Raw genomic sequence first — 25,899 nt, forward strand, 5'->3', positions numbered from 1 at the left:
GGTCCTTGGCCACCAACGGGCTCCAGGGGCCGGGCGTCCCCCTTGCGCACAGACTCCCGGGCTATTCCCGGAGAATCAGCTCGACTTTTCAAGCTGTAAACTTTATTAGGGCCGATTCTGTCTCTCTGACATTTGGGTGCTAAATGAATGGGGGGTTTTGTCTATGAATTAGATCGTAAAAATCATCCGGAGCGCGGCCAGATAGGCTCACTGGCCATAAACGGTCACGTGGTAGCCATTAAAGTAAGTTTTATGGTTTTGGGGAGTTGACAGTATATTGCACATAACATATAATCGCACTGACGGCGAGGCTTCGTCTGACTCTCTCCTAACAGGCTGTAAGTGTTACTTGACCGGTGCAGACCGTCTCTATTGCTCAGTCTGGCTCAGTGTGGACCGGACGCTCTCCAGGATGAGGACCGCGTCTCTGGGTGAGTTTCTGCAGTCTAGCCGGTAGCCTGAGAACAGTCAGCCTGTGTTAAACAGCCTTATTATTGTATTCTCTCCCTCTATCCGTCCCTATTAGTCCATTACACTAATTTGTCAGTTGTGCAGTGCTGAATACTGGTCTCGGCAGATGTTGCGCAGGGTTGGGTCCGGCTCATGGCTATTTAATTGCTTCCTTCCCCGTGTAACTTGTTTCCCTCCATCTGTGGTGTAACTCATAATCCATTTTTACATGTTGGATAATTATCTCTGTGTCCATTTCCACCCCCACAAACTTCTAGTTGTTGTCGTTTTATTACATTGGAGAATTCGCAGACCGTGAGCCAGAAAGTTTCCGAGGGGTGTGTGGAGTGTGTAGATTTCCTTGATAAAGTTAAGCGCTACTGCAGGCCTACAGATCTACAACTAGCCCCTTCTGATTGGATTCTGTGTGTGCTGATGACTTTTGGAAGTTGTAGGTCCATCCTTGGGAAAGTTGCAGTTGTTGTTCTGCTGAGCGCCGCTGATGCGCCTCCACATGTTGGCAGCATGTAAGGTTTTAGGACAGGCTGTAAACACTGTCAAGTAAACACCACATGGGAACAAACAGCAGCAGGGAGACATCTGAAAAGGAATTCCGTTTTGTGTCAGCCAAGTAGTTTTGTGTTCGGGGTTGAAAAGTTCAGGTGACCTCCCAAAAGTCACTCTCGCTTTGCGGTGACCTCTTGTCCGGCCAGAGCCGTGGCAAGCCCGGTCACCACCGCCACTGGGAACTGATCCCAAAAAACAGGAGCTGAAAATGGGGGGGGGAATAGAAAACTCTGTCTTTTGATAGGACGCTGCGGGCCGTATCTTTTTGTTTTCCTGACCTTTTGCAATCTGTTTTCATGACAAGGATTTGACTTCCCAATTTGAAATGTCCAGACTAAATATGTTTTAAAATAACCAAATAATTTGACAGGGGACGAATATTTGTGTCTCTCGCGTTTTAGCAGACAATAATCAGGAAAACTGAAACCCCGCTTTTTGTAAACCTGTTGTTAAATTGTCGGGCTTGCAACAGCGAACGCTGTCCGCCAGCCATTTGGACCTATAGGTGAATCTTTCATTTTTCGGCGCAAAGGCCCACACACAGAAAATATCCCGCAAAGAACCATTTCACTATAAAATATTTTTTTCAAAAGTGCTTATTGCGAACAAAATTTTTTTCTAATCTGCCGAACTTTAGAGAACTTCTCAAGCCTTTTCCAAGGAAACCGGAGAGAAAAATGCATTTGAAACCTGGCCACCTTTGAGAAGAAATTCTAGGAAAGTGAGGCGAAAGTTTCTCATAGTATTTTTTGAAATCAGACAGAAAAGGAAGTTTGGCGGTTGCATTGATTGTCTCACGATTTGGAGCAACCCAAGCCATACTGCTGAAACCCTTCGGTGTTACTGCTTGACACGTATTGTGCATTGTTATGGAAAGAACATACTCTTTCCAGTTTGATTTTGGACTCATTAAAAACAAAAGAAGACACGCTGAGAATGCGGCTATTTGGACATTAAAACCCTTGCCAATATTTCAAAAGGAGAAATTTCGACAGGGCCCCATGTGCGGCATACTGCCAGGCAGAGCGAGGAGGAGAGGAGCGCTGTAGGTTCATCTGGAGGTCAGCCACAGCGCCAAGATAAATCTGCATCCTCTCAGAGCCACCAGCAGAGCTCGCTTTAGGCCAAGTTCACTGTCACCCTGCTGTATGGAGGGAGGAAAGCCGCTCACACATCCACGGCGACGCGCGCGCACACGCCCTCGCGTTAATGGCACGTTTGCTTGGCGTTGCCTATAAGCATAATGCGTATAAATTAATTTACCGGAGGACGGAGCGCCTGTGGCAGCCTCCTACACCGGAGGCAAAGACTGCAGTGAAGAGAGCGGGGGAGTCGAACTTTAAGTGTTGTCTCCAACAAAGACTTTTGGCTGCTTCGGTTGCTCTCTAACGCTAATGAATGATTTGCATATTTTACGGCCCTATTAGTCGTGAGTGGGAGCCCATTGGATTTATCTTTTCATTCCCTCGTTGGAAACATCACAAAGCTGCAATTGCATTCGAAGTCTTGTGTTGGCATGTTTTCTAATTATGAAATTTGTGAAAACGATCGCGTCGACGGCAAGAGGCAGACAGATTGGTAAAATGAATTTTTCGTTTCAAGAGACCCAGATATCTCACTGGGCCGCGGCTGATGAGAGCGAGGTAGCCGGAGAAGAGGAGGAAAAATTGGGGTCAAAAGTTTACGCGCTGAACAAGTCTCCGTCATCTGTTCACTCGGAGCTTGATGCCAGCCTTATAATAGCGATCTTGACTCTCCACACAAAAGAGAGAATAGCTTTGAATTACATATGTTGCACGGTGCACTCCAGGTGAACCCTGGAAGCACGGTGACCTCGCGCTTGGAACCGGGGGAGGGGACCCCCCACCCGTCCCCGGCAACAAGATTGAGTGGCTGGCGTTTTATTAGGGCGGTTGATTGGTGAATTTCTTTTGAATAAATTGCATTTGATATGTTTAGGGACGAGGGCGAAATTTGCATTTTGAGGATTGATACTCTCGACCCGGTCACAGGGTAATGGGAATGCCCACAGCCCCCCGATTGCGCCCCCGGACCCCTTAAAAAACATTTAGCCCCGCTCTTCCTGATAAGCTGAATAGAAGCCTATTAAGAAAACAGAAATGGCACAGATGGTTTTGTGACTCATAAAGATAAAGTTTAAATATATACATTTTTGTGTCAAAATGTAGCCTATGTATTTTTTTTTATTTTTTTCCACAAGGCCTATCAAAGCCCAGTTGAAAAATAGAGTTACGCCTTAAAGGAAGGTCAAATGTTGAACCTTTGGTTGTAGGTGTAAAGGCTAAATGGCAAAAATAAGATTTAAATTGAAAATATGGCTGATAACACAAAACGACACCAGGCACAAAGGAAGTTTGTCGGCATTTCGCTTAAAAAAGATAAAGAAAGACTGTCTTCCCCCAAATCGCCAACCTTATAAAACGACAAACGACGACACGGCAGAAAAGATCCTAACAAGTTCTTGTTTAAGAAATTCAGTGAAATATGTTTTACTTACAACCCGAATAATAAAACTTGCCAACTACAACCCCTCCGATGAAAAGGACCAATACATTCAGAATTTACGGCCACTTTCGATCTCAGAAAACTTTTTTTTTTTATTGTCATGTTAACATAAAGTTGTTAGAAGAGAAACACTTTATTTCCCGAACCATCAAAATCGAGGCTGTTTTCCTGTAGAAATTCAACACACACAGCGCGGCGTCCTTGTGGTAGAATTTTTTCCGCGCTCTGCAAAGACGACACAAGTGTTAAAATAACCAATCGATGTTCAAAAATTGAAGGACCATAAATCACACACTGGCTCAGTCACATGTTTGTTTATTGAATTAAAAATAAAAGCTCTAAGGAAGATGAGAAGCGGCATGCTATCTATATACAGGTTTTGACCCCCCACCCCCACCCCCCACCCCCCACCCCCCAACCATTGACCAATATTTCAGATGTTCTAAGTTCTTTTAATGCAAATATTCACGGCGATCCGGTTGCATATCTCCTCTTAAAACTAAATTAACTTTCAAAATGTGTCCCTGGTCGTCTAAAGGCAGGTCCCGCGGCAGTCAGACGCACAGTTTTTTAGGCTTTGGGAGCCCCAGTTGTCTACCTATTGTCTGAAAATCCCAGATTCGGGCTCAGCGCTTTCAGTCGCAGCAGCCTCTCCCCTTAGGGGGATAACGAAGTTGTCCATAAGTCCCTGCACCATACGTAGCTTCTTTCGTTCACCTCTTCACTGTTCTGGCAGCCTTGAAGATCAGTGTATTGTAAGTCTAATCAAAGCACAACGCTGGTGACCACTCTTGGCTGGTCCACTTCTCTCTGTGACAGCCCTGCAGCAATAACCGAGTGGTGCAATTGACACTCACACTCGACACACTGTAAAAGGGAAAAATATTTTATTACCGGTGTTTACCTAGATCCAAAACATTCCAGCGGAGGCATTAAAATGTGTTTTCTTGCCCAAAATCCTTGGCACATCTTGGCTGTGGGGATCATTTTTTATTCCGCCCGTCATGCAGGGCTCCGTATAGACAAGAGACCTTGCGAGAGCCATCTGCAATCTGTCACCATCGTCACAGCACTTCTCTGATAATCTAAATTTACAGTAAACTGTCAGCATGATGTATATTGGTTAAATAGACCTTCACTTCACAGTATATGCTCTGAAAGGGAACACCGGGGTCTGGCTGTTAGCTTATTTTGTCCAGGAATGAAATCTCCAACAGGAGCCTGTAACGGTTTTTCTCCACATCAAGAGGAAAATGGGTATTTAAATTTTGTGGAAAATTGACTGAGATAGAGCAAACTCGTTAAGCATGGTTTCCAGATGCTGCCTTTTCGTCCAACGGTCAGCTGGATGATGATTATCCCATTATATTTGGGTGTAAACCGCAGTGTTGGAGAGATTTCCAAATGCTTTATTGCATTCAAACAATGCAGCAGCACCTCGCAGGCCTGTGTTAGATAACTTAGGTATTGGGCTCGTTATCTAAAATGCCTCCTTTGCATTTCTGAATCGTAGTCTTGTGTCCTCGTGATAATATGTTTTAATCAAGTTATTCACGGCCGAGCATTAAAGAAAAACACGAGCAACAAGTAGACTGGCTCGTAAAAACAGACCCGTTTTTCACGCAAGGACAACTTACAGTAAGTGGATAATAGCCGAGGTGACCTGGCCCATATTTATACAGGAACTATATATAATAAAAATGGCAGCAGGCTGTAAATATAGATAACATGTGAAGTCGTCTTACCGCTGACATTATGTTGACATATTGCCTCTCAGGTGGTCTCTTGGTCATGCGGATACAGTGGATATATGGTAGAAAGTACATCAGCTGCCATTTACAATGAGTTAGGTGCGAGATGGCCTGTAAGATACAGAAGACAGCTGCAGCTCTGCCTCACAGCAACGCTGTGCTGCTAACCTGAGAAGAACCATGAGCAAAAACGGAGGCCTCCCTGCGGTTGCTGAGCAAAAAAGAAGAATTCACCTGTTTTAGGTCGCCTGCATCAGCATGTCCAGAAGAAGAAAAAAACAAAACCCAAATAAACAACAAAAAAAAACCCCAAACAAAACAGAATTTCAGAGACGTAGCTCGGCATTGTGAAAGAAAAATGAAATGTACTTAGTATGAAATATATACCTCTGCAGCTGGGAAGACCACCCTTTTGTGCATTTTCACTCATAGTTCCAGGTGAGATTTTCTAGAAAGTTGTGCGTCTTTTTGCACGTTTTTTAAAATGCTCTGGGGACCTTCCTGGGTGCTGACCCCGCGCTAAGTGCTCCCCAGCAGACCCTGCAAGACTGAAGTCCAAGTCCGGGGTGAATCCCAGGTCACCGCGTCTAACAGATATGAAAATGTCGCCTCTTTGGAAAAAGGGGCACGCCTTGTTGTTTAACAAAGACTGTCAATGGGCAAGATTAATCAGAAACAAAATGGAAACGGTGTCACTTTGGGGTCAGGCAGAAGTTATCTCTGTTTGGGGGAGCGAATGGAATAGAGGTGGAGGGGAAAAAAAAAAAAGAAAAAAAAAAGGGAGAGAAAAGAAAGCTTTCAATATTTCCGAAGTTTGGCCTCTTGTTTCTCCACGCAGAGGCCTTGTTGACGTGGACAGTGTGGACCAGCTTTGGGAAGAGCGGCTGCATCTTCGAGGGACACAGATACAGTGTGCCACCTCGGACATGGCGAGGCAACAGGACCTGGACGTGATGGCTGATGGCGAGGAGCACGGTCAGAGACTTCTCTATTTATTTTCCGCCCTACAAATATGTACTTTCAAAAATGCGCTTTCTTTTTTAATTTTATATATATCTAGATTTATAGATATATATAAAATATATATATAGTGTGTGCGTGTGTGTGTGTGTGTGTGTGTGTGTGAATGTGACAAGGGGTGATCCGGATTTTATATAGCTATTTTTTTTTCCCTAAAGCAATTGCAGTTATTAGAGTCATTATTCTTATTATTTTTACATCAAAGTGTTTGTGCCCCTTATCTCCAAAACCCATATCCACTGTTATGACAAGCCCACGACAATGTTTCTGCCTAGCCTTTGCTTTTTACACTACAGTGGTGTTGCAGGAAGCGCGGGAGAGACTCTCTCCACCAACATGTTGCAGATTTGTATTGAAATGTTGGATAGAAATGCTCGTGGAAAAGGTTTTCGTATATTTCCAAATGTATTCAGATTTTGGAACATTGTGTTAGATATGAGGTCATCTGTGCTGTGCAGAGTAATTGTGGCTGACATCTCTTACTGTAAATGATCTGCTCTGGTTTAAAGTCTCACGGTTTGTTTTGGCATCTGGCTTTAATGAAAGATACGTGTGTTTGTCCAGGGAGCTTTTCAATGGCAGTTAACGCGGGAGAGCGGCTAATACCGTGATGACCGTGCGATCAGTGTCAGACAAGTTTAATGTGATATTAGAGGATAAACAGAGGCCACAAAAAAGGAAAAAATAGCTTGAAATGGTTGGTGTGTCCCGGCACATTGCAGAAACAGACGTTCTGGCATTTATAACCATGAAGTGAAACAAAAATAGGGCCTAGTTCACGAGCGCAGTCGTGCAGATGGGAGGAGATGGCTATGTTTCTGTTTATGTGTGTGTCGCAACCTGCTTTTATTGACACACAGGTCATATGCTTTATATGCAGCCCTGGACGTCCGCAGAGCAGCGGCTCGTCCGTGCTTGGTCCGGAAGCCCGTGCACTTGCATTGTTTTCTTTTTTCGATCATTGGAATGGGTCTATGTACAACCTCACACCTTGTGCTGTCGTATTAACCCCTTTTTTGTTTGCTTCTTCGCCCTTCTATCACACACAACACAAATTAAACTAAAAAAAAAAAACACATTTATGCCCCCGACTGTCAGAAATAGTCTTTTGTTTGTGAACAAGCTGCGTTTTTCTCGGGGCTGGATTTTCGTATTCACTTTCTACTTCGGAGGAAGTGTGTTTTTCTCTTTTTTCACATGCAGGAAAGCCTCACCCACATAAGTTTGGCCTCATGCAGTAAACAAGTTAGTTGATTGGGTTTGCTTTATATACTGTGATTTAATAAGGAAAACACCAACGTAAGCCAGTCCGACCAGTGTTGGTGGTACCAGTGCCATGCTTTCCATTGGTTCCTGTTTACATGATGCCCACAGGACACGCGGTGATTGGTGGCGCTTCACACGTGACCAGGCAACTTTGTACATTTGACAGGGAGTAGGAGGGTTTTGTGGAGATCAGAAAAACGACAGCGCGATAAAAATTAGTATTGTTGCACTTCACAAATTAATGACCATGAGTTCCTACTTGATAAACTCCAACTATATCGAGCCTTCCTTTCCTCCATGCGACGAATATCAGCAGAGCGGATACATCCCCAACCACGGTGATTACTACGAGCGGCCAAAAGATACGGGCTTCCCCCATCATGAAGAGCCATCCTATCCGAGGTCCAACTACACAGAATCGGGCTACGATTACGGTAACGTCCCCGCCGCCGGACTCGATGATTTCGGCGACGGGCATCACGCACAGCCGCAGCCGGTTCCACAGAGCCACGGTCCGCGCCTCACCGCGGCCCCAGACGGTGGCGCAGGGGCAAATGCCAGCAAAGACTGCAGCCTTGCCAGTGAGGTATATCCCGGCGTAGCGAAGGGCAAGGAGCCGGTGGTCTATCCTTGGATGAAAAAGGTCCACGTTAGCTCCGGTGAGTTATCGTCACGGTTAAATAGCAGAACCACCGAGACACAACCACTGGAACACACGCAAGCCTATTGAGGCAGTACTAGTATCAGCCCTTACAACAGCAATTTACGACTATCGAGCAGCAGGGTCGGTAATTAAGGACCCTCGTAAATTTTATTGCCTATGTTCGTCTGTCGGGGCCATGTGCCTTTGTTGCTTTTTAGCCCAAACTACCTCCACCACTGGAGCCGAGCCAAACTGTAATATCCAACCCCGCTGTTTTGTTAATCATTTCTAAGCTTGATCTGTCCCTGGACGCGAGTGCTTGTACACTCGGCATCTCCACATTAAGGTCATGTCCGTAGACCGAATCAATACAGACAATAAAACAAACAGAGCGGCTGCAATTCCCCACCAAATCCCGAAATGTTTTTACAGTTTTTCAACCTTGTAATGCGTCCAGTGGAGGGACTATATTGGTTTGGAATAAACGCTATCAGTCTGCATGTAACACCTGCTTGCATGCCTGTGTATGGCTTTTTTTTTTTTTTTTTTCCCCCCCTCCAGTCAATGCCAGTTACAATGGAGGAGTGCCCAAGAGGTCCCGCACTGCCTACACCCGCCAGCAGGCTCTGGAGCTGGAGAAGGAGTTCCACTTCAACCGATACCTGACCCGGCGCAGGCGGGTGGAGATTGCGCACACCATGTGCCTGTCCGAGCGCCAGGTCAAGATTTGGTTTCAGAACCGGAGGATGAAGTGGAAGAAGGAGCACAAGCTTCCCAACACCAAGATCCGCTCCTCGAGCTCGGCCTCGTCCTCAGCCTCGGGGGCCCAGCAGCAGCAGATCAAAACAGGCCAGCAGCTTGTCCCCACGCCGTGCACCGCAGGTCTATAGTGCATGAACGAACCCGACCCCATAAAAACCCAATTCAGACTGAGATGGCAAATAACACAAGTGGAATTTGTTGGACCGATTCTCAGTATTTTACACACATGGTGTTATCTCTTTCACCTTGCCTCTGCCATTGGGCCCCTGTCACGTCCTTTGTACCCTTCCCCTCTCCGGTCGTCCTCGCCCCCTTCATATAAGCTTGAAATTCACCTTTAATTGCCACGGTGGCAACTGAAGTGTTTATATATTTGTTTATTATTATGAAAGAAGGATTACGCACACTCAAACGTAGGACTTGGATCAAAATGTACCATTACAGTTAAAAATTGAGTGAGGTCAAAGTAAGTTTGAATTCATTTTTCTATGTTCTGTTTGATCGTTGTTTTTCTGTTTTGTATTATTGCTCATGGAAAGTTCTAATATACTTGAAAGATATTTAGCGAGACTCTATAGATGCCTGTTTAGAAAACCAGACGGCTGTTTTAGAGGTATGGCATCAGTCAGAGTAACAGTGTAGTTTGTGTGTTTGAGTGGGTTGGTTTACTGTTGAATGTAGTCCAGGCGACTTTCACATTTAATGTACATAGACAAATCATAATGAAGGCACAATAAGGAAAGCATTTCGTCACGTAGAATTATCTTTGTTGCTGTTTGTAAGGTCGAGTTTTATTTGTGCTAGTGCGTCCCATGTTGTGCTGTGTTCTAAACTGTGAATATTTGTATGTGTTGTCTCAGTAATGACCGCTGTGATGTAGGCTAGTGTAGGATCAAATTGTCCCTGTGAAATAAATATGTACTTCACTTACGAGGCTGACATGGCTTTTGATGTTTTGTCACTGCAAATACAGACTTGACTTTTGAGCGCCACACGCTTTGCTAAAGCCGCGCGTATCACCGTGACATGTAGGTGCCTCCTTTTTTTAATGAATTCCTATTTGTGGGAATTTCAATTCCTAACTCAAACATTGTATTTTCGTGCTGTTTAGTTTCATTTCAGTGCGTGGACTTGGAATTTATTTATTTTTTTTAGAACTTTGATTTGAAGCATGTGAATCAGTTGCCCAGTGTTTGGGGATTCGTGCGTAAAACCGATTGCGTATCTGAGCGTTGGATAATTTACTGCGCTACACTTTTAAAAAATGGTTAATAGATATTTTTGACTTTATTTGAGCAGAATAAAAGACAGTTTGCAATATTTTATGGGAACTGCAGAGGGCATTGACTCGTTAACAAGGGCGCAAAGTTGCGCAGGCGCTCTTTAAGTAAGATTTATAGTGAGGGGAAAAACTTTAAACATTTTTAGGGTATGAATATGTGCCATCTTTTCAGAATTAAGTCCCCTAAGACGTGTATCTCCATGTACAATACACTGTATAAAAACTGTTCATGTGCCGGATTCCATTTTGTATTCCAACGCTCAACTGGCTTAAATTCTAATCCGTAAAATGTGTAATGAATGCCATGCGTATTTTCATGGACTTAAATTAGAAATGGTAGAAATATTCGAGGCAGTTATGTACTGTTGTCTCTAAGTGTTACAGGCTTTGCTACTGACACGGGAATTAGACCAAACCCAAATTGTTAAATGTATCCGGCCACGCATATTGTTCTTACTTGCCATTATAAGGAGATCTCAGCCAGCCTCAGTGCACCAGAGTGTGAGTGTTGGTCACTACCTGCTACATCCAAACAATAGAGAGTTCAGCCAGGGGACACGGCCGGCTCTGACCAATCACCGGCTCAGAGCACTTCTTCTGACCCCTGACCTCTCGACACACACAATGTTCAGATCATACATCAGCGTGGAGACCTCCGCGAGCTTTTTCTTCTCATTTAAGATTCGCCCAGAGACAACACGGAAACAAAAACGGCGTTTTGAGTGTGAATCCGAGCCATGAATTTTCCCAAAATTATTCTTAGAGACAGCTCTCCTGCAATTCATCACAGAAACACCCCTGTCAGGCCGTGTGGAGAGGGGAGATCTGAGCACAAACATGCTGTTGTTGTGCATGTAACTTAGTGGGGTTTTCGATATCTTTTGGCACTGGCGGTTTATTCTCAACATATACGCCAGTAATTGCACAAAGAACGGGCTTGCAATGCTTCAAATTATTACTTAGATCAAAGGGACGTTCACCAGAATTCCCAAAGTAGCCTAAAATCCACAAAGTGACATGTGCCACATCTCGTAGCTTTGTGGTATTTTTTTTGTTTTGTTTCGCATGTCATCCATGTATTAACTGCATATGTGTGCCTACAGAAAATGAAAGTGACAGAATTTGCTGCAGAAATGTGAAATCGTGCCTCTGCACAAGCTCCCCAGCTCTGTGCAGCGCTTGCTGCAAACATGGAAGCTGTGCGGAAGATGGCGTTGAGGCTGATTGGCACCGATTTTGCGCAGACTCCAAGAAGTCTACTTGTTAAATTACAAATTTCAAGTCATTTGCCTCGCGAATAGAGGTCACTTCCAATGTACTGAAATTTTAATTCGCCGGTTCACGTGACTCGTTGAATAATGAATGCCCCGGGGTCAGAAATAGATCTGAAAATCTGCCTTATTTTCATTTGAAGTGATTCTCTGCAGGGTGCAAGTCAGATCTCTTCTCCCCTGACAAAACTCTTGTCTGCTGGACACAGACCGTCATGACTTGTGAGTAGATTTGGCTGATTTTTCCTTTAGTTTTGTGGGGGCCTTAAAATTTTTTATAAAATGTCCCAAAAGTGGAGTTCTTTCATAATCTCGCGGCACATATTAATGGAAATTGTAGTATGTATCGTAATATGATCCGTTTATTCGTGTTTCTTAGGTTGCTGGAATTATATTGAGCTTATTATTAAACTCAGATAATCAAATTCCTCTGTGTTATTGCCAAACATTTTAACTGACATTTTTATTACACAATAAGTGGATGTATTTTGTGCTAAAAAAAAAACTTGTGCATGACAGTAATTTATCATAAGTTCTTAAATCTTTGAACGAAGACAACAATTAAGATGACAAAAGTCAACCTGCACTTTGCCGTTAAACATGTTAGGAGACAAAATGAGCGTGCAAATGTGTTTAGAATGAAGGATACTACAGATGTGGCTGCAGTGTTAAAATGTAGTGTGGCCGTAGCTGGATGTGAAATAATGCAGTCACTTAAAAATGACTGAATAGTGATAAAAAGAAACCGCCCGCGTTGATGTTGGCAAGGTTTGCTTCAAAACGCTAAATAGCTGTCTCCAAGAATTTCCAAGAATGGCAACGTGATTTACCACTTAATATATTTATAAAGGGCAGAAAATGTATTTAAACAACAGCAACAGTGCAAAGGGCTTATCTTTTGCTTCTAAAAGTTGCCAGGACAGCTCAGAATAAAGGAGCCTTTCACTGAGAGGCAACACAATGGTCAATTTAGACAGAGGTTAAACTTTAACAAAGTCCTTAGGCTACGTGAAAATGTGTATTATTGTTGTTTTTGATATTATTCAAAGAATAATAATAATAATAATAATAATAATAATAATAATAATAATAATGATGCCCTATTTTGCACTTACCTCCAAAATTAGGCTAACTGACAGCTATTTCACAGAAGCCAATTCTATATGATCTGGGAACGTTTTCAGTCACAAAGAGCCAGTAAGTTCAACATTAAAATTCAAATTGTTTTATTACAACCACCTACATAAGCACAAATCCGCGGTTCTAGTCCGCCCCAGTGCTGCTCTGCGTCCATGAGGGATTGCCCCAGTCAGCTTAAGGCGTTGAATTTCGCATTAGCCTTGATGTTGGCCGGCGTAAACCTCGCAGAAAGAGCTGTCTTCGGCTGAGTCTCTCGGTAACCCAAGCCCTGGCTGTTAGGAGCTCCGAGTGTCAACATTGTGGGGAAGATATGGACCGCCGTCTGGCCAACATCCAGGGGTCTCTTCGCTGACAATGATAAGGAGCCCTGATTTGTGTAAATAACTCTGGAAGATTAGTTTTATGCTAAAACAGATGAGATTTAAAACATAATCAATCAAGTTCTACTTTTGTGCAAAGGGCAAGTCTGCAAAAACAGCAGTAAAAAAGTGTGAGAAAAAGAAAAAAAAGTCGGCTACCAGCTGAGGGCCTTTGGTTTACATCTTCTCCTTGTTTTTGTACCCTAAAATGACTTCCCATTCGACTCGACATGCCTCTGCCCGGGTCAGGGAAAAGTTCAGGTGCGGTGGCGAAAGGCGAGGGTGGATTTGCCTCCAGCGCACGGTCACGTCGAGCCTTATAATCCGAGTGACAGCTTCTCATCTGTAGAAGAACAAAGAGAGAACAAAATAACATATTACAAGACTCAAGAACGATTCTGCTCGACAGAGGAGAAACAGCCCTCTTTTCACAACCATGCGCCTAGACGTTCAGTTTTAACCCTCAACATTAATATTCCTCCTCTTCGGTTTTAGAAGTGTTGAAGGTGGATTAATAAGAGCTTGTCTGCTTCTGTTCCTGTCTTTAAAAGTTTACCGCTCAAGTTGTAGTTTGAGAAGACAAAGGCTGGTGTGGGAGTGGGATGCTGTCCATGTCCGCCCCGAGTGATTAATAGTTGTGGGGGATTTTTCCACGCCCGCAGCTCGGTGTTGATGGAAAACGAGCGCCAAAACGGCCCCGAGAAAAGAGCGGCTCTTCCGGGCTAAGACTTTTGGCAATATCTGGAGTCGCTGAAGCCAAACGTCTTCCATGGCGCACGAGTGGCACACTCTTTAGCTGGGGATAGGTTTATATTTTGGTGGTAAACCACAGCAGGATTGTGGCTCAGTCGGCACTTTTGCCATCCATTCCGGCCCCTCCCCTCCCAAAACGCTCCAAAACTCTTCCTTTGCACAAACCTGTAATTTCTACCATCACTCAGTTTGTCATAGGAAACGCGTAAGCGCATGTAGGTCGGATGGGGGTCCGTGTACTGATCAGCGGGGTCGAGCAGCCACTCTTTGGTTACCTCGCCTCCACTTTTCCGCTCCCCGCTGACTGACACGCACCCCTCACGACCACCTGGACACACACCCTCCTCATGTAGGACAGGTAAACGTGTGACGTTTTGTTTCGGTTTAGCCGGCAGCAATGCAGGCTTTTGCTGATGGAGAACCAGGGGGGCTGACTAAGTGGTACTACAGCCGACGTCTGGCAACGAGGACGGGGGGGGCGATATTGAGTTGAGCTCTCCGCGATGCACTCTCCAACCCCGGGTGTGCTGTGGAGAGAAAGGAGAAGAGGCTTATTGGTGTGATGAGTGATCATTATGCCGCCCTTAAATGGTATTTTATAGGAAAAGCTCTCTCGTTCTCACATAGTGCGAATTGTCACGCTGCAGTGCAAAACCCACCAGTCATAGCCCGTGGCTGCACTTGAAACTCGGCATAACGCAGCAGGATTAGCCCTTTCAGCCGCTAACAGGCACCAAATATATGGCACTTTAAAAGTGACAGAACAGTCTTTCCCTCTGAATGGGCGACACGTGGAAAAGCTGCTTCCCTGCGAGAGACTCGCTCCTCTGCCAGATACATCGCAGTGTCACATACTCCTCTTTTTCTTTTTTTTCTTCTCCCTCCAAACTGATCCATTTCTCCTCGGGGGCAATGACTGCCTCCATTAATGATTCACGGGCTCAAATAAAAGGGATTTAAGTTGACGTTGCGTCACGTGAGCGGGGCGCATAATACTGCGCGATGTAATGGCACGGGGAAGAAAACCGGAGCCCCGGTCTGGCCATATGATGCTGATTACATGCGGGTTACCCCCACTTTCCGTGAGGGGAGTTCGGGCTGTGTAGTTTGTTTATCGAGGGGAGAAAAAAGAAAAGAGAGGCAGACTGAAAAAGAGAGGATCCCGGGTGTGTGGATGTATTATACTGCTGTCACGGACGGATATGTTTTTCCACGCGGACAGAGTCAGAGTCCGAGCTTTGGGAGGATGGATTTTATTTTGAGGTATTTCCGCCGATTGTTCATTACTGTCGTGAGTTATTGCTGCGCGAGGCAGAGGTCAGTAAAAAAAGGGTCCGGGGTTTTTTTTTTTTCTTCGCAGGGCTAGAAAACAGACAGGTTGCAAGAAGCTATCGATATTCACCTTTCTGTTATCAGCCCAGCTTCGTAACAGTTAATCAAGCGAAACACAAATAGGCCTACAGAATCCACACACATCATATATCGGTTACCAATTTCAGGATTTGTCGGGGCCAATAAGACGGCGGCATGGTTCCATTTTAACGCTTCTACGCTAAACATTATAATGAATCAGTTGTTAGTTCATTTTATTTCATTTATTGGTAGTTTCATATTTATCCTCTATTCACATATTTAATATCACGACCAGCCATTTGGACAAAGAGGCCTGTATTACCATTTGTAAATAAAGCAGCCATTTAAATATCAGCTTCCTAAAAAAAAAAAAAAAAAAACACAAACCCACACAGCCGCTCCAAGGTGCAACCTGCCCTATAAAATACTCATCTTGTGTCTTTACGTGGGCTTTTTGTGCTCAGACGGGTACATCGGGATGAGCTCCATAAAAAGCAGGGGAGAGCGGTGGGGTTGCGTCGCTCCGCCGGGGAAACGAGGATATAATGGAAGACAGAGTGCCATCCAGGACCGCGTCGGCCGCGCTGAGGTCACGGCGCTTCTGCGTGATTTATGGGCACGGGGACTCGGGGAAGATGGTGCTCGGGAGCTAATGACTGTTCGATCCGTTTGCGGAGAAAACGCTCACCGGCCAGCGGGGAGACAACAAAAGCGTTATTTGCATAGGCTGATTTTTATAGTTTTAGTGCCGGATAGGCAGTAATATTAGGCCGTGGTGTTGTTTTTGCCCCAGAATAATCTGAGAACTATGGCCTTAATTCATGCATTTGATTTATTATTATTTTGTGACAGGCTTGAGTTTTCTACGGATTAACTGAATTTGGGTGATGTTTTGTGGCAAAATCTTAAACGGAATCTAGATTCTACGCCTCCTTGAAGCTGTAAAGATATCCCCATTTTAATACGTGGACTTGCAGCCTGTTTCTAAATCTAAATTTCTACACGAACAATTGTTTTAAATCCTTGCATCGATTTTGACCTGACTTGGATTTGCCTATTTTCCAGACGTTTCTTTCTGCGCCATTTTAAACCCAGGGCCCGAGCAATTACGCATAAGAGCAATCGCTTTATTATTTATAATCACATTTCTGACGATGTAGGGAGCTCCTACTTGAAAATAAAATTCACACTATCAGAATTCACAGAACGCGTGAAAATGTTGTACCATCGTCAGAGTATTTGAAAATCTCTCTTCCGCTCCTCATTGCAGAAATCCAGCCAAGTAAATTCAGGCCATCGCAAGGTCTCCGGGACACCTTGAACTGCCTCCGGTAAGTCCATATATCTTTATTGATTTGTGTTATGAATGCTTGATTGTGATATCCTTATCCAATTTCTAATAAGTACCAAGCACGCCCACCGCAGCACTCGCAGGGACAGAGAGGCAGCCCGTGGCTTGGACATTTCCTCGTAGCTGCAATATGACCAACCCGTGAGCAATAACTCCATCTCTTCCACTTGTCTTTGTGGTGTAATTTGTCACTATAAAAGTGACGAGGGGAATCGCAGCTCTTGGAGCGGTGCCTTACTCCTCTCAAAAACTGCTCCCTGTGAAAGCCATCTGCTTGTAGCCGCCATAGCTTACTGCACTTAGGTTTTAAAAATGTTTTTTTTTTTTTTTTTTTTGGTCTTTCATCAACGTTTAAGATTATTTTCACTCCCACGTCAGTTTTATCCCGCACGGCAGCGCCGCCACAAGCTCGCTGACATTTAACCCTCTGCTCAGGGCCACATTAAAGGAGAGAGACGAATCAGCGTTTTAGCAACACACAAAGAAGTAAATAATTATACAATGTGACTACTCGGGTTTGGAAAAGAAAAAGCCGAGTTGGCTAAAAAAAAAAAAAAATCCTCACGCGTGAATTTTTGTCCCACTCACCCTCCCACGCCGTCCGTGCGCGCTACCTTTTTTAACTGTGTCATTGGATTTTGGGCCAGAGCCTGGAACCGGCAGAGAAGCTGCAGCTCTGGACGTGTTTACAGCCCGAGGAAGCCGAGAGGACATAAATCTATTTATTTTTTTTTTCATACTTTCTCTTTGGCTGCAAAAGACAGCAGTACCCTGCAGAGGGATTCCCCCTGCTGCCGGCTCTCTTCTGCTCTGCTCCTCGATGCATGTCCTCCGCTTTGCCTTTTTGGTGATGAAACTTCTTCCCATATTTCACACCCTACTCCTGGTGGGGTTTTTCCCACCATATACTTCCAACACGGCTTTGATCTGAGGTTGTTGTGCTTTCAGATCTTAAAAATAAATAAATAAATTAAAAAGAAAATACATGAATAAAATCAAGTTGTATTCTTCATAAAAGAAGCCATGCAGGCAGTGGAATACCTGGCTTGGAAATGAAAACGAACTGCGCGTCCTTGTGCCGAGAGATTGAGAATTATATGCCAAAAATGCGGGTTAATGATTAAGCTGTGGATAGAAGCCCTTTATGTCCCATGGAAATGCAGCATGGTCAGCGCCTAAATTATTCCTTTGTATTCTCCCTTCTCTCCAACATCTCATCCACCGGGCTCATAATTCCACTGCAGGACGTGGAGTAAATAATAACAAAAAGATTTAAACCACTTCAGGGATGGACTTCCACGCTATTTGTAACGATGTATTATTTTTTTTTTTTCTAGACACTCTACCTCATTCGGTTGGGGGAGGAGGAGAGGCAGCCACTTGATTTGAACTGGCTTTCCAAGGCGCTACTTCATTTGCATAATTTTTCTTGTCTATGGTGACGCTCTGGTTCGGGGCAGTTCACTGGTGTCTGCATGGTACTGGTGGAGGATCACATAGTCCAGCATAGCCCGGGCCGAGTTTAATATTGGTATGAAGCCCTGGCCATTGCTCTGTAGCATGACGATACATTCACTCGTGGTGCCAGATAACTCTTATCACGCTGACCCGACGGCTCGCGCCTGCTTTCGTAACCTCGGTGTACCCATCCACGTCGAGTAGGAGAGAAAAAAAAAAAAGAGAAGGAAAAAAGGAAAGGGGTTTCTCTCTGCTCTTCCTTTTTTTTTTGTTGTGGCTGCTAATGCCTGGTGTATGGCAGGGCGCAGTCTGCTGCTGCTGCTGCTGCTGCTGCTGCTGCTGCTTCACCCAGCCAGCCCTGCCTTTAAACTTTTCCCTGGATTACTGCTTTGATCGATTTCGTCGCTGAATGAGAAAACATTGCTCGGTGCTCTGCATTCGTCGTCAGAGGATAAGGTAAGCAGGCCAGAAATAGGCTCCCCTCGGTTGTAAATGGCGGAGTTTGTGTGTCGCGCGGTGATTTATCACCGTATGACTTAGATCTCGGTTCAGGAAGAGTTCACACACACAGTCAGGCAGCCAGATTTCTCTAACGCGGAGCAGAGGGCTGTGCAGGGAGATCAAGTCTGTCTTTTGTCTATCTTTCTCTGCCATTTATGACTGTCGCAATGGCTCGCCTGGAGATATATTCACCACAACGATTTCTGGTATCTTTTCCAGGTCAACATGAGCAGATACAGTGAAGACACCTTCTTTCAGTCTGTGGTCATGCTGCGTGGAGGGCAAGCTGAGGGCTCATTTTATACTGATTTGCTTCTTGTTTTGCAACGCTGCACAAACTCAAGTGTCGTTCGACACTTTGATTCCACGTCTTTGTGCTAATTTTATGAAAATGCACTCTGGTCAAATGACTGCTCTTCCACTTTCCTATACTTACGGACTGTGAGATATACGAGTAATATTTGTATTGCAGCCTACAGCCAAACATTGTTACTGTTGGGCTCAGGTTTTTACAACACAACACCAGGGCCTATTCGTTTCGGCAGTCAAAACGTGAAGCAATCACTTAAGTTGCACCAGTTTGGAGTTTATTCAATTCTAAACTGATGCAACTTTCTTGTTTTTCTTTTTAAAATATTTATTTCCCCAGATTATCTGCTCCCTTGATTGGGGCGACGGGCAATAGATAGTGCAAACAAAAGAACTTCATGTTTTTAGAACCAGAAAGCAAATGAATAGGACGGATTTAATTTTGATTTGCATTGAAAATGAATGAATTTTATTTTAAAGTATATTATTATTACTATTATCATTATTATTATTATTATATTAATAGTAATCATGATAATAATGTGCATTGTACTTTGCTATTTTTTAAAAGGCTTTGCTTAAAACACAGGGATCCCACATTAAATATTCCACTATTTCATTAGTAACGTCATATTATAAAATCTTTCCCCAAATCGACCTGTGGATCTGTGTCTACGATGGTTTAGGTTTCCCCCAATAATCTTTTAGGGGCAGATCCTCACGGTTACCTGCGTGAATTACGATGCTTTAGCAGCACGCTCTGCGGTAGGCCATCCCCGGGTCTATGTCCGCCCGAGTACCGGGCTTGGCTGCTCACCGGGTCGCTCATTCCGCGCGAGCCGTACCAGCCCGATGACCCCCTACATATCACTGCGACGGGCCGCCGCGCAGACAGCACCGACAGCAGCCATTATTATAGGCCTGCGAGGAGAAGTTCACGTCGTGGTCACGGAGATGCACGGATGCCCGCCCGGTTTTTCAGGTTTCCCCGTAGCCCTCCCATTTATCTCGCGGCACGTAAAGAAAGAAAGTGGGGGGAAATAGGAAGAAAAAGAGGTGAATGCGATTGTTTAGGCTTTGCGCCGGGTCTCTGTTACTGAAGGAGGATATTTTTGTAACTAATAATGATAAAACAAGAATGGGGTTAAACGTTTGTGGGCCACTGGGAATGTTTTCACCTGCTAGAAGGAAATGAGATACACTGTTGACAGCCCCGTTGGTAGAATAACAATGTAACAGAAATATTATTTTCCTGTGTGGTAGCCCGCTAATAAGCTTTTCCTTCAGCCTCCTTTCACCTACGGCGTTTGCTCCATAAGTTCTACTGCAACTCTAATTTCACTTTCATTGTTAATAGGCTCAGAGGTTTAAAATGTCAGGCCGTGTCTTGTTAGGTCCCTAAAACCGATCTGGCCTGAATAAATGCTGAAATGTTTTGATGTTGTTTGGCACAGATGGTAATACAAGGTTAGTGCGTGCCTTTGTGCCCTGTGTCAGCCATAAGGTAAACGGTAATAGTCTACAGAACTGTTGGCCCTATCTTGCCTCCATAGTCTCCAATGTCAGGCCTGTATTGAAAAGTAAGATGGATCGCCACCATTTCTTCTCCTCACAGTGCTTCTTGTAACCCTAGGTTCACCCGAGGAGGCCATTGGCGGAGAGGCGTCACGTGACCACGGGGTGCCAATGTTATTCTACAAGGGTGTCAAGACCCTGTCAGTTTCTGAAATAAATATTGGGAAACGGCGAGATGCAAAAGGCAACCTACTACGACAGCTCTGCAATTTACAGTGGCTACCCATATCAAAGCGCAAATGGCTTCGGTTATGATGCCAATCAGGTCCAATATCCCCGGGCCTCTCATGTGGAAAGTGAGTACCATCGACCTGCCTGCTCCCTGCAGTCTCCTGACGGCTCCGTGGCTCTGCAGAAGCCGGGGGAGATGGCGGAGAGCTGCGACAGGACCACAGCCATTCAGGCGGCGCAGTCCAAGGTTCATTCCGAAAGCAATCAACCGCAGGTGCCAGTGTCAGGCCCACCCCCTCCGTCACAATCCCCCGGTGCTATCAGCCAAAACACAAGCAACGGGTCCAACCAGCCCAATGCCAAGAGCGGCTCCCCGACCTCTGCTGCTCGCAGCAAACAGATCTTCCCCTGGATGAAGGAATCCCGTCAGAACACCAAGCAGAAGCCCACCAGTAGCTCCAGCTCAGGTACTTCCACCATAAACACTGCCGCTGAAGACACACACAACTTGATAGCCTCTGACCACAAAGTTACATAAGTTTTGTTGAGGGAGGACACAATACATAGAGGTTTAGGGTGGGTGGGAGAGTAAGGGGTTAGCAGGGAGGGGCGGGCAAAGCGCAAAAGGGGCTATGGAGTAGCTTATTTTTCTTTACCAGAGTCAGAGGGGTGTTAATTTGAGGTGTTGTAATTTTAAATCAGTGCTTTGTGGTATTGTGTTGCATTGTTTTTATACCCTTTGTTCCCTCTGTGCGTACCTCAAGGTACTCAGATAAAAAAAAAAAAACCAAAAGCTCCAGAGAGTGTAATCAACACCTTCATCACACATCCCCCGAGCATATGGACAAGTGTTGCTTTTCTTGTAGGCACATTCTGTATGCGAAGGGAATGGTTTTGTCAAATCTCATCGACAGTCCCCCAGAATGATACCCCAAACATTGTCTACTATAAATATAGCGTAAGGTTGTAGACTGTAGAAGAACCACGTGACTCAACTCTGGAAGTCGAGTCCCACCATTTGTTGTCCCTGTGCCCTGCAGCTGACCTACCCCTACTGTAAACACGCATCTCCACTGATCACATAATGTTCCCAGAGAGACAACAAAGAAACACGCACAACAGTTGTTCAGTTTGTCCGGCTGTTTTTATTAAGGGGGGGTCGGAGTGTGGGGGCAGGGTGGTCGTGGAGTGTTGGTGTGTTCTATTTTCTATTTACATAGAACCAAGATAAAGAATTAGAGATGCTCATTTCCCATGGCCTTCTTGTTTCCTACATGTTGTGGGTAATATTTCAATTAGGGTACAGGTCGTGAGGCATCACTGTGATTTATGTTTGTCAACGCGTTTTCCTTTTTCTATTTATTTATTTTTTTTAACAGCTCGTAAAAGTGCTAAAATTTATGGGAGGCCCTTTATGCACGTTTCCCACACGCATGAAAGCCAGATCCTCCTGTCTGGAAGAGAGGAAAACTTGGTGGATGAGGGTGGGGGGGTTTGTGCTTTGGGGGTCTTTATTTACACAGAGACAACTTAAAGTTTAAGAGATGCTCATCTTCAAATGACCTTTTTTTTTTTTTGTAATTTCAGTGGGTATATTTTCTAATTCGTCCATTAAGCTTTAGGTACTTTCCTACAGTTGAAACTGTGTTTATGGAAGGTTTTTGACGTTGAGGTCGCAACATCTACGGAAACCCTATTACACACGTTCGATAGTCACATCCTGTTGTTTAATTGGAGGAAAACTTGGTGGGTCAACGTGGTCTGTGGGGTATTTACTCATACAGAGCTAACCTAAAAAAAACAGAGTTGTTCATTTTCTTTTTAGGTTTATATTTTGTAAATGTATTGAGTATGATTCTAATTACGTTAAAGGTAGTCGCCTACATTTAGATCTACAAATGTGAAGCAATGTGGAGCCATTCGTCGTGATTTATGTTTGGGAAGGCGTTTTAGATCGTTTTTAACAACCCGTAGAAGTGCTACCATTTAAGGAAGGCACTTCACGCACGTTTTACGCACGCAGGCAGGATTCTGTTATTTTGATTAGGTGAAAACCTGGTAGGTCAGGATGGGGGGTTTGTGTTTGGGGGTGTTTATTTACAAAGAGCCAACACAAAGATTCAGAGAGGCTCGCTTCTCATGGCTCTCTCGTTTTGTTAGCCATTGGTCATTTTCTATAAAAAGGCTTGGGAATGCACAGCAGTGTCAGTGTGATTTATTCCTGGGAAAGGGTTTTCATTAGTTTTAAAAACACGTTGAGGTGCTATCATTTATGAAAAGCCTTCCACGCACATACCAATAATCCTGCGCTGTACACGCGTTTCCCCAATCAGTCTCTTTTACAAATCAAGCCACCTAGCCCTCAAAATTAACCCATTAATAATATCGCAATAATTATCGTTATCAAAAGTGATTGCCCTACATACGTGGGTGTTCCTCCTATGCCACGTGCTAACTCTTTCATCTCTGCATTAACCTAATGGGTCAGGACATGTCATGCTGCATTCCTTTTGCTCCAGGTTGGGGCGACAGGTAGTGAAATGTATTGAGTGTTGGCCGCCTGCCACAACGGTAAGTAGACCAGCACCTTGCTATAAAGCCAAGCTTTAGCCTCCTGGAAAGGGAGCCTTATCAGCGAGGGCAAGGGGGGCTGCCTTATGCACCCCGAGGAATACATAACGCTCGTGTTTGCATTACCCGCGCACCACCGTGTGACTACGGGGCAAGATGAGGGACAAAATGTTTTAGTAGGAAATCTTGAGGTTACCCGGTTTGCTTTGTGGTTAGTGTGGCGCACAGACAGTGCGCGGTGTCCATACATTGATTGCCAATTGTCTCGTGGAGCCCTGATGACAGCCCCCGAGCTTTGCAGTAGGGAGCAGATTTATCAGAAACGCTGAGATGTTTGCAACACATCCCTGCGCGCGCGCATGCACACGCACACACGCGCGCGCACGCTAGGAAAAGAGGAGGAGGGGAAGGAGAGAGAGAGTCATGAAAAAAACCTCTTTAAGTAGTGGAGCAAGGCATATTTATCAAGTAAACTGTTCCCCACCCCCTCCTCGTTGCGGAGAGGTTGTTATCAGCTATGTGCGTGTTGTCACACGGTTTTGCTTTCACTCTCACTTTCCTGTCTCTGCCTCTGTACCTCTCTCTATCTCTCTTTATGTGCCTTTAATGGATTACTGATTGACGTCCTCTTCTCCTCCTCCCTGACAGTGGAGAGTTGCCCCGGAGACAAGAGTCCTCCGGGGTCAGCAGCATCAAAGAGGGCCCGGACAGCTTACACCAGCGCCCAGCTAGTGGAGCTGGAGAAGGAGTTCCACTTTAACCGGTACCTCTGCAGACCCCGGAGGGTGGAGATGGCTAACCTGCTCAACCTCACCGAGAGACAGATCAAAATCTGGTTCCAGAACCGCAGGATGAAGTACAAGAAGGATCAGAAAGGCGTCGGAATGATGCCTTCCCCTGGCGGACAGTCCCCGCGGAGTCCCGTGGGCCCGGCCTCCGGTGGTGGCGGCGGTGGGGGAGGCGGAGGATACCTCAACTCTATGCATTCTCTCGTAAACAGTGTACCTTATGAGTCCCAGTCGCCCACGTCTTACAATAAACCTCATCAAAATGCATACGGTATGGCCACGTCATATCCCCCCGCTCTGAACAGCTCCCTCAACAACTGCCCGCCCTCCCAGAAGAGGTATCCCGGGACCGACTCGGCCACGCCCGATTATGACGCGCATCCTCTGCAAGGCAATGGCAACTACGGGACACACATGCAGGGCAGCCCCGTTTATGTCGGCGGAGGCTACATCGACTCACTGCCCAATTCTGGGGCCTCCGTGTTCGGTCTGACCCACCTCCCGCACCCGCCGTCCGCAAACATGGACTACAATGGAGCAATCACAATGGGCAACAGTCAGCATCACGGAGTGTGTGATCCCACACCGACGTACACAGACCTAACGCCGCACTACTCTCAGGGAAGAATCCAGGAAGCGCCCAAACTGACGCATCTGTAGCGGTGGCGCTGCCCGGATCACTCCGCCCATTGTCTTACCCACCTCCAGACACATTACCGCTTTGTTTCTGCGCCTCCTCACGGCTTCTCTCTGCTTTTGTTTATGTTTTCTATAGTTTGATGTGTGAAGTAGCGTAGGATAAATAATCACGACTTGCTTGAATTTTTCTCTATTTGCTTGTGTCATTGTCTCACGAAGACCTTTATCTGGGCTGTAGGACGTCTAGAGCGGGAGGGAGGGGGGCACAGTATATGCATAGGCCTATTTAATCTTTTGGTTGTTTTGTTTTTTTTTAATCTTTTTTTTTTTAATTGAAACTCAAACAGGGTATTATGAACGTATGTTATTCATTTTAATGTGAATTTGTCCGTCTTTTATTTATCCGCAGTTGAAGAATTGTGTTTTGCAGTTTGTTGCACTTGTGAAAAGATCCCTCGAGAGCCACGAGCTTGGATTACGAGGGAAATACATTTTCAAAAAACAAGGGTCATAGGCTCACACGCAACCTCCCTTGCTTGTGTTTTGTTCTATTGGACTTTCTAATGTTATTTATTTTGTTCGGTGTAAAGATAAAAGAGTCCTTTAGTATTACCTGACCGCCCTGCGATCATTGTGTGGGGTGAAGGTTGGCGGATATAAGAGTCTCAGCCCTTTTCCAGCCCATACGTGTAGTCTGCAGAAGCTCCCCAGTAGCAGCAGCAGCAGCAGCAGCAGCAGCAGCAGCAGCAGCAGCAGCAGCAGCAGCAGCAGCAGCAGCAGCACACCGTGTTGCTATTATAGCCTAAGTTTCCATTTTTTTCTTCTTCTTCGAGGAGGTGTTTTATTTTCTCAGCGAATGTAAAATCAATCAGTCATGCAATAAGGGTGGAAAGAAGGACACACGTTAGCAGTTTCTTTATTGAAGAAAAATGAAACAGACATCATCATTTTTTTTTTCGATGTCATACATTCCATGCTGCTCCAGTTCGAAGAAATAAATAAAAGAATTGAAATATAATTGTAGCATATCCTTCAGTTTTAATCTAGGCACATCAGAGGAATTTCACATGATCACAAAATTAAATAAATAGCCATTTCTTAAATAAAAAACAAATATTTACTTCTAGTTTTGCCATTATTACATTTTATTATCATTATAAATTTCGTGGCATAAAATTGTCGAGGTAATAAAAGCAAAAATGCATTTTTAGACAATTGGCAGTTTATTAGAAGCAAAATAAAATAATAATGAACCATGGATGATAATTGGTAAATCTGTTTACTGTTTCTACATACAACATAATGTGGAATCATTGGCCATAATTAATATTTAATAACATAAAAAGAAATGGCCGCAGATTAAATCAAATACTGAATAAAAGCTACTTCAATA

General features: G+C 44.7%; 2 protein-coding genes and 1 long non-coding RNA gene across 6 annotated transcripts; 2 read left to right on the forward strand and 1 right to left on the reverse strand.

The window, feature by feature from the left end:
• The first annotated feature begins 6,178 nt into the window (after nt 1–6,178).
• Nucleotides 6,179–25,725, forward strand: hoxa3a (homeobox A3a). 4 transcript variants are annotated; one of them, XM_040121210.1, is made up of 4 exons: nt 6,179–6,269; nt 16,414–16,474; nt 20,396–20,975; nt 23,728–25,725. In XM_040121210.1, the coding sequence occupies exons 3-4, from the start codon at nt 20,513–20,515 to the stop codon at nt 24,525–24,527; spliced, it is 1,263 nt and encodes a 420-aa protein (XP_039977144.1). In that variant the 5' UTR covers nt 6,179–6,269; nt 16,414–16,474; nt 20,396–20,512; the 3' UTR covers nt 24,528–25,725. The 4 variants fall into 4 exon arrangements, with proteins under 4 accessions (XP_039977144.1, XP_039977145.1, XP_039977141.1 ...); XM_040121211.1 differs by lacking the exon at nt 6,179–6,269 and adding an exon at nt 10,145–11,760; XM_040121207.1 differs by lacking the exon at nt 6,179–6,269 and adding an exon at nt 14,789–15,053.
• On the forward strand, nt 7,321–9,226 carry LOC120786096 (homeobox protein Hox-A4). The gene is made up of 2 exons (XM_040121212.1): nt 7,321–8,239; nt 8,785–9,226. Exons 1-2 carry the CDS (start codon nt 7,822–7,824, stop codon nt 9,111–9,113), a joined length of 747 nt encoding a protein of 248 aa, XP_039977146.1. The 5' UTR covers nt 7,321–7,821; the 3' UTR covers nt 9,114–9,226.
• On the reverse strand, nt 12,783–14,013 carry LOC120786097. Its single transcript, XR_005706658.1, has 3 exons — nt 13,594–14,013; nt 13,197–13,380; nt 12,783–13,045 (listed from the first exon to the last, which is right to left on the reverse strand). It is a non-coding gene; the product is annotated as an uncharacterized LOC120786097 (long non-coding RNA).
• Nucleotides 25,726–25,899: the final 174 nt, after the last annotated feature.

This window comes from Xiphias gladius, chromosome 24, assembly GCF_016859285.1.
Source record: "Xiphias gladius isolate SHS-SW01 ecotype Sanya breed wild chromosome 24, ASM1685928v1, whole genome shotgun sequence".
In the NCBI taxonomy this organism is placed as follows: Eukaryota; Metazoa; Chordata; class Actinopteri; order Istiophoriformes; family Xiphiidae; genus Xiphias; species Xiphias gladius.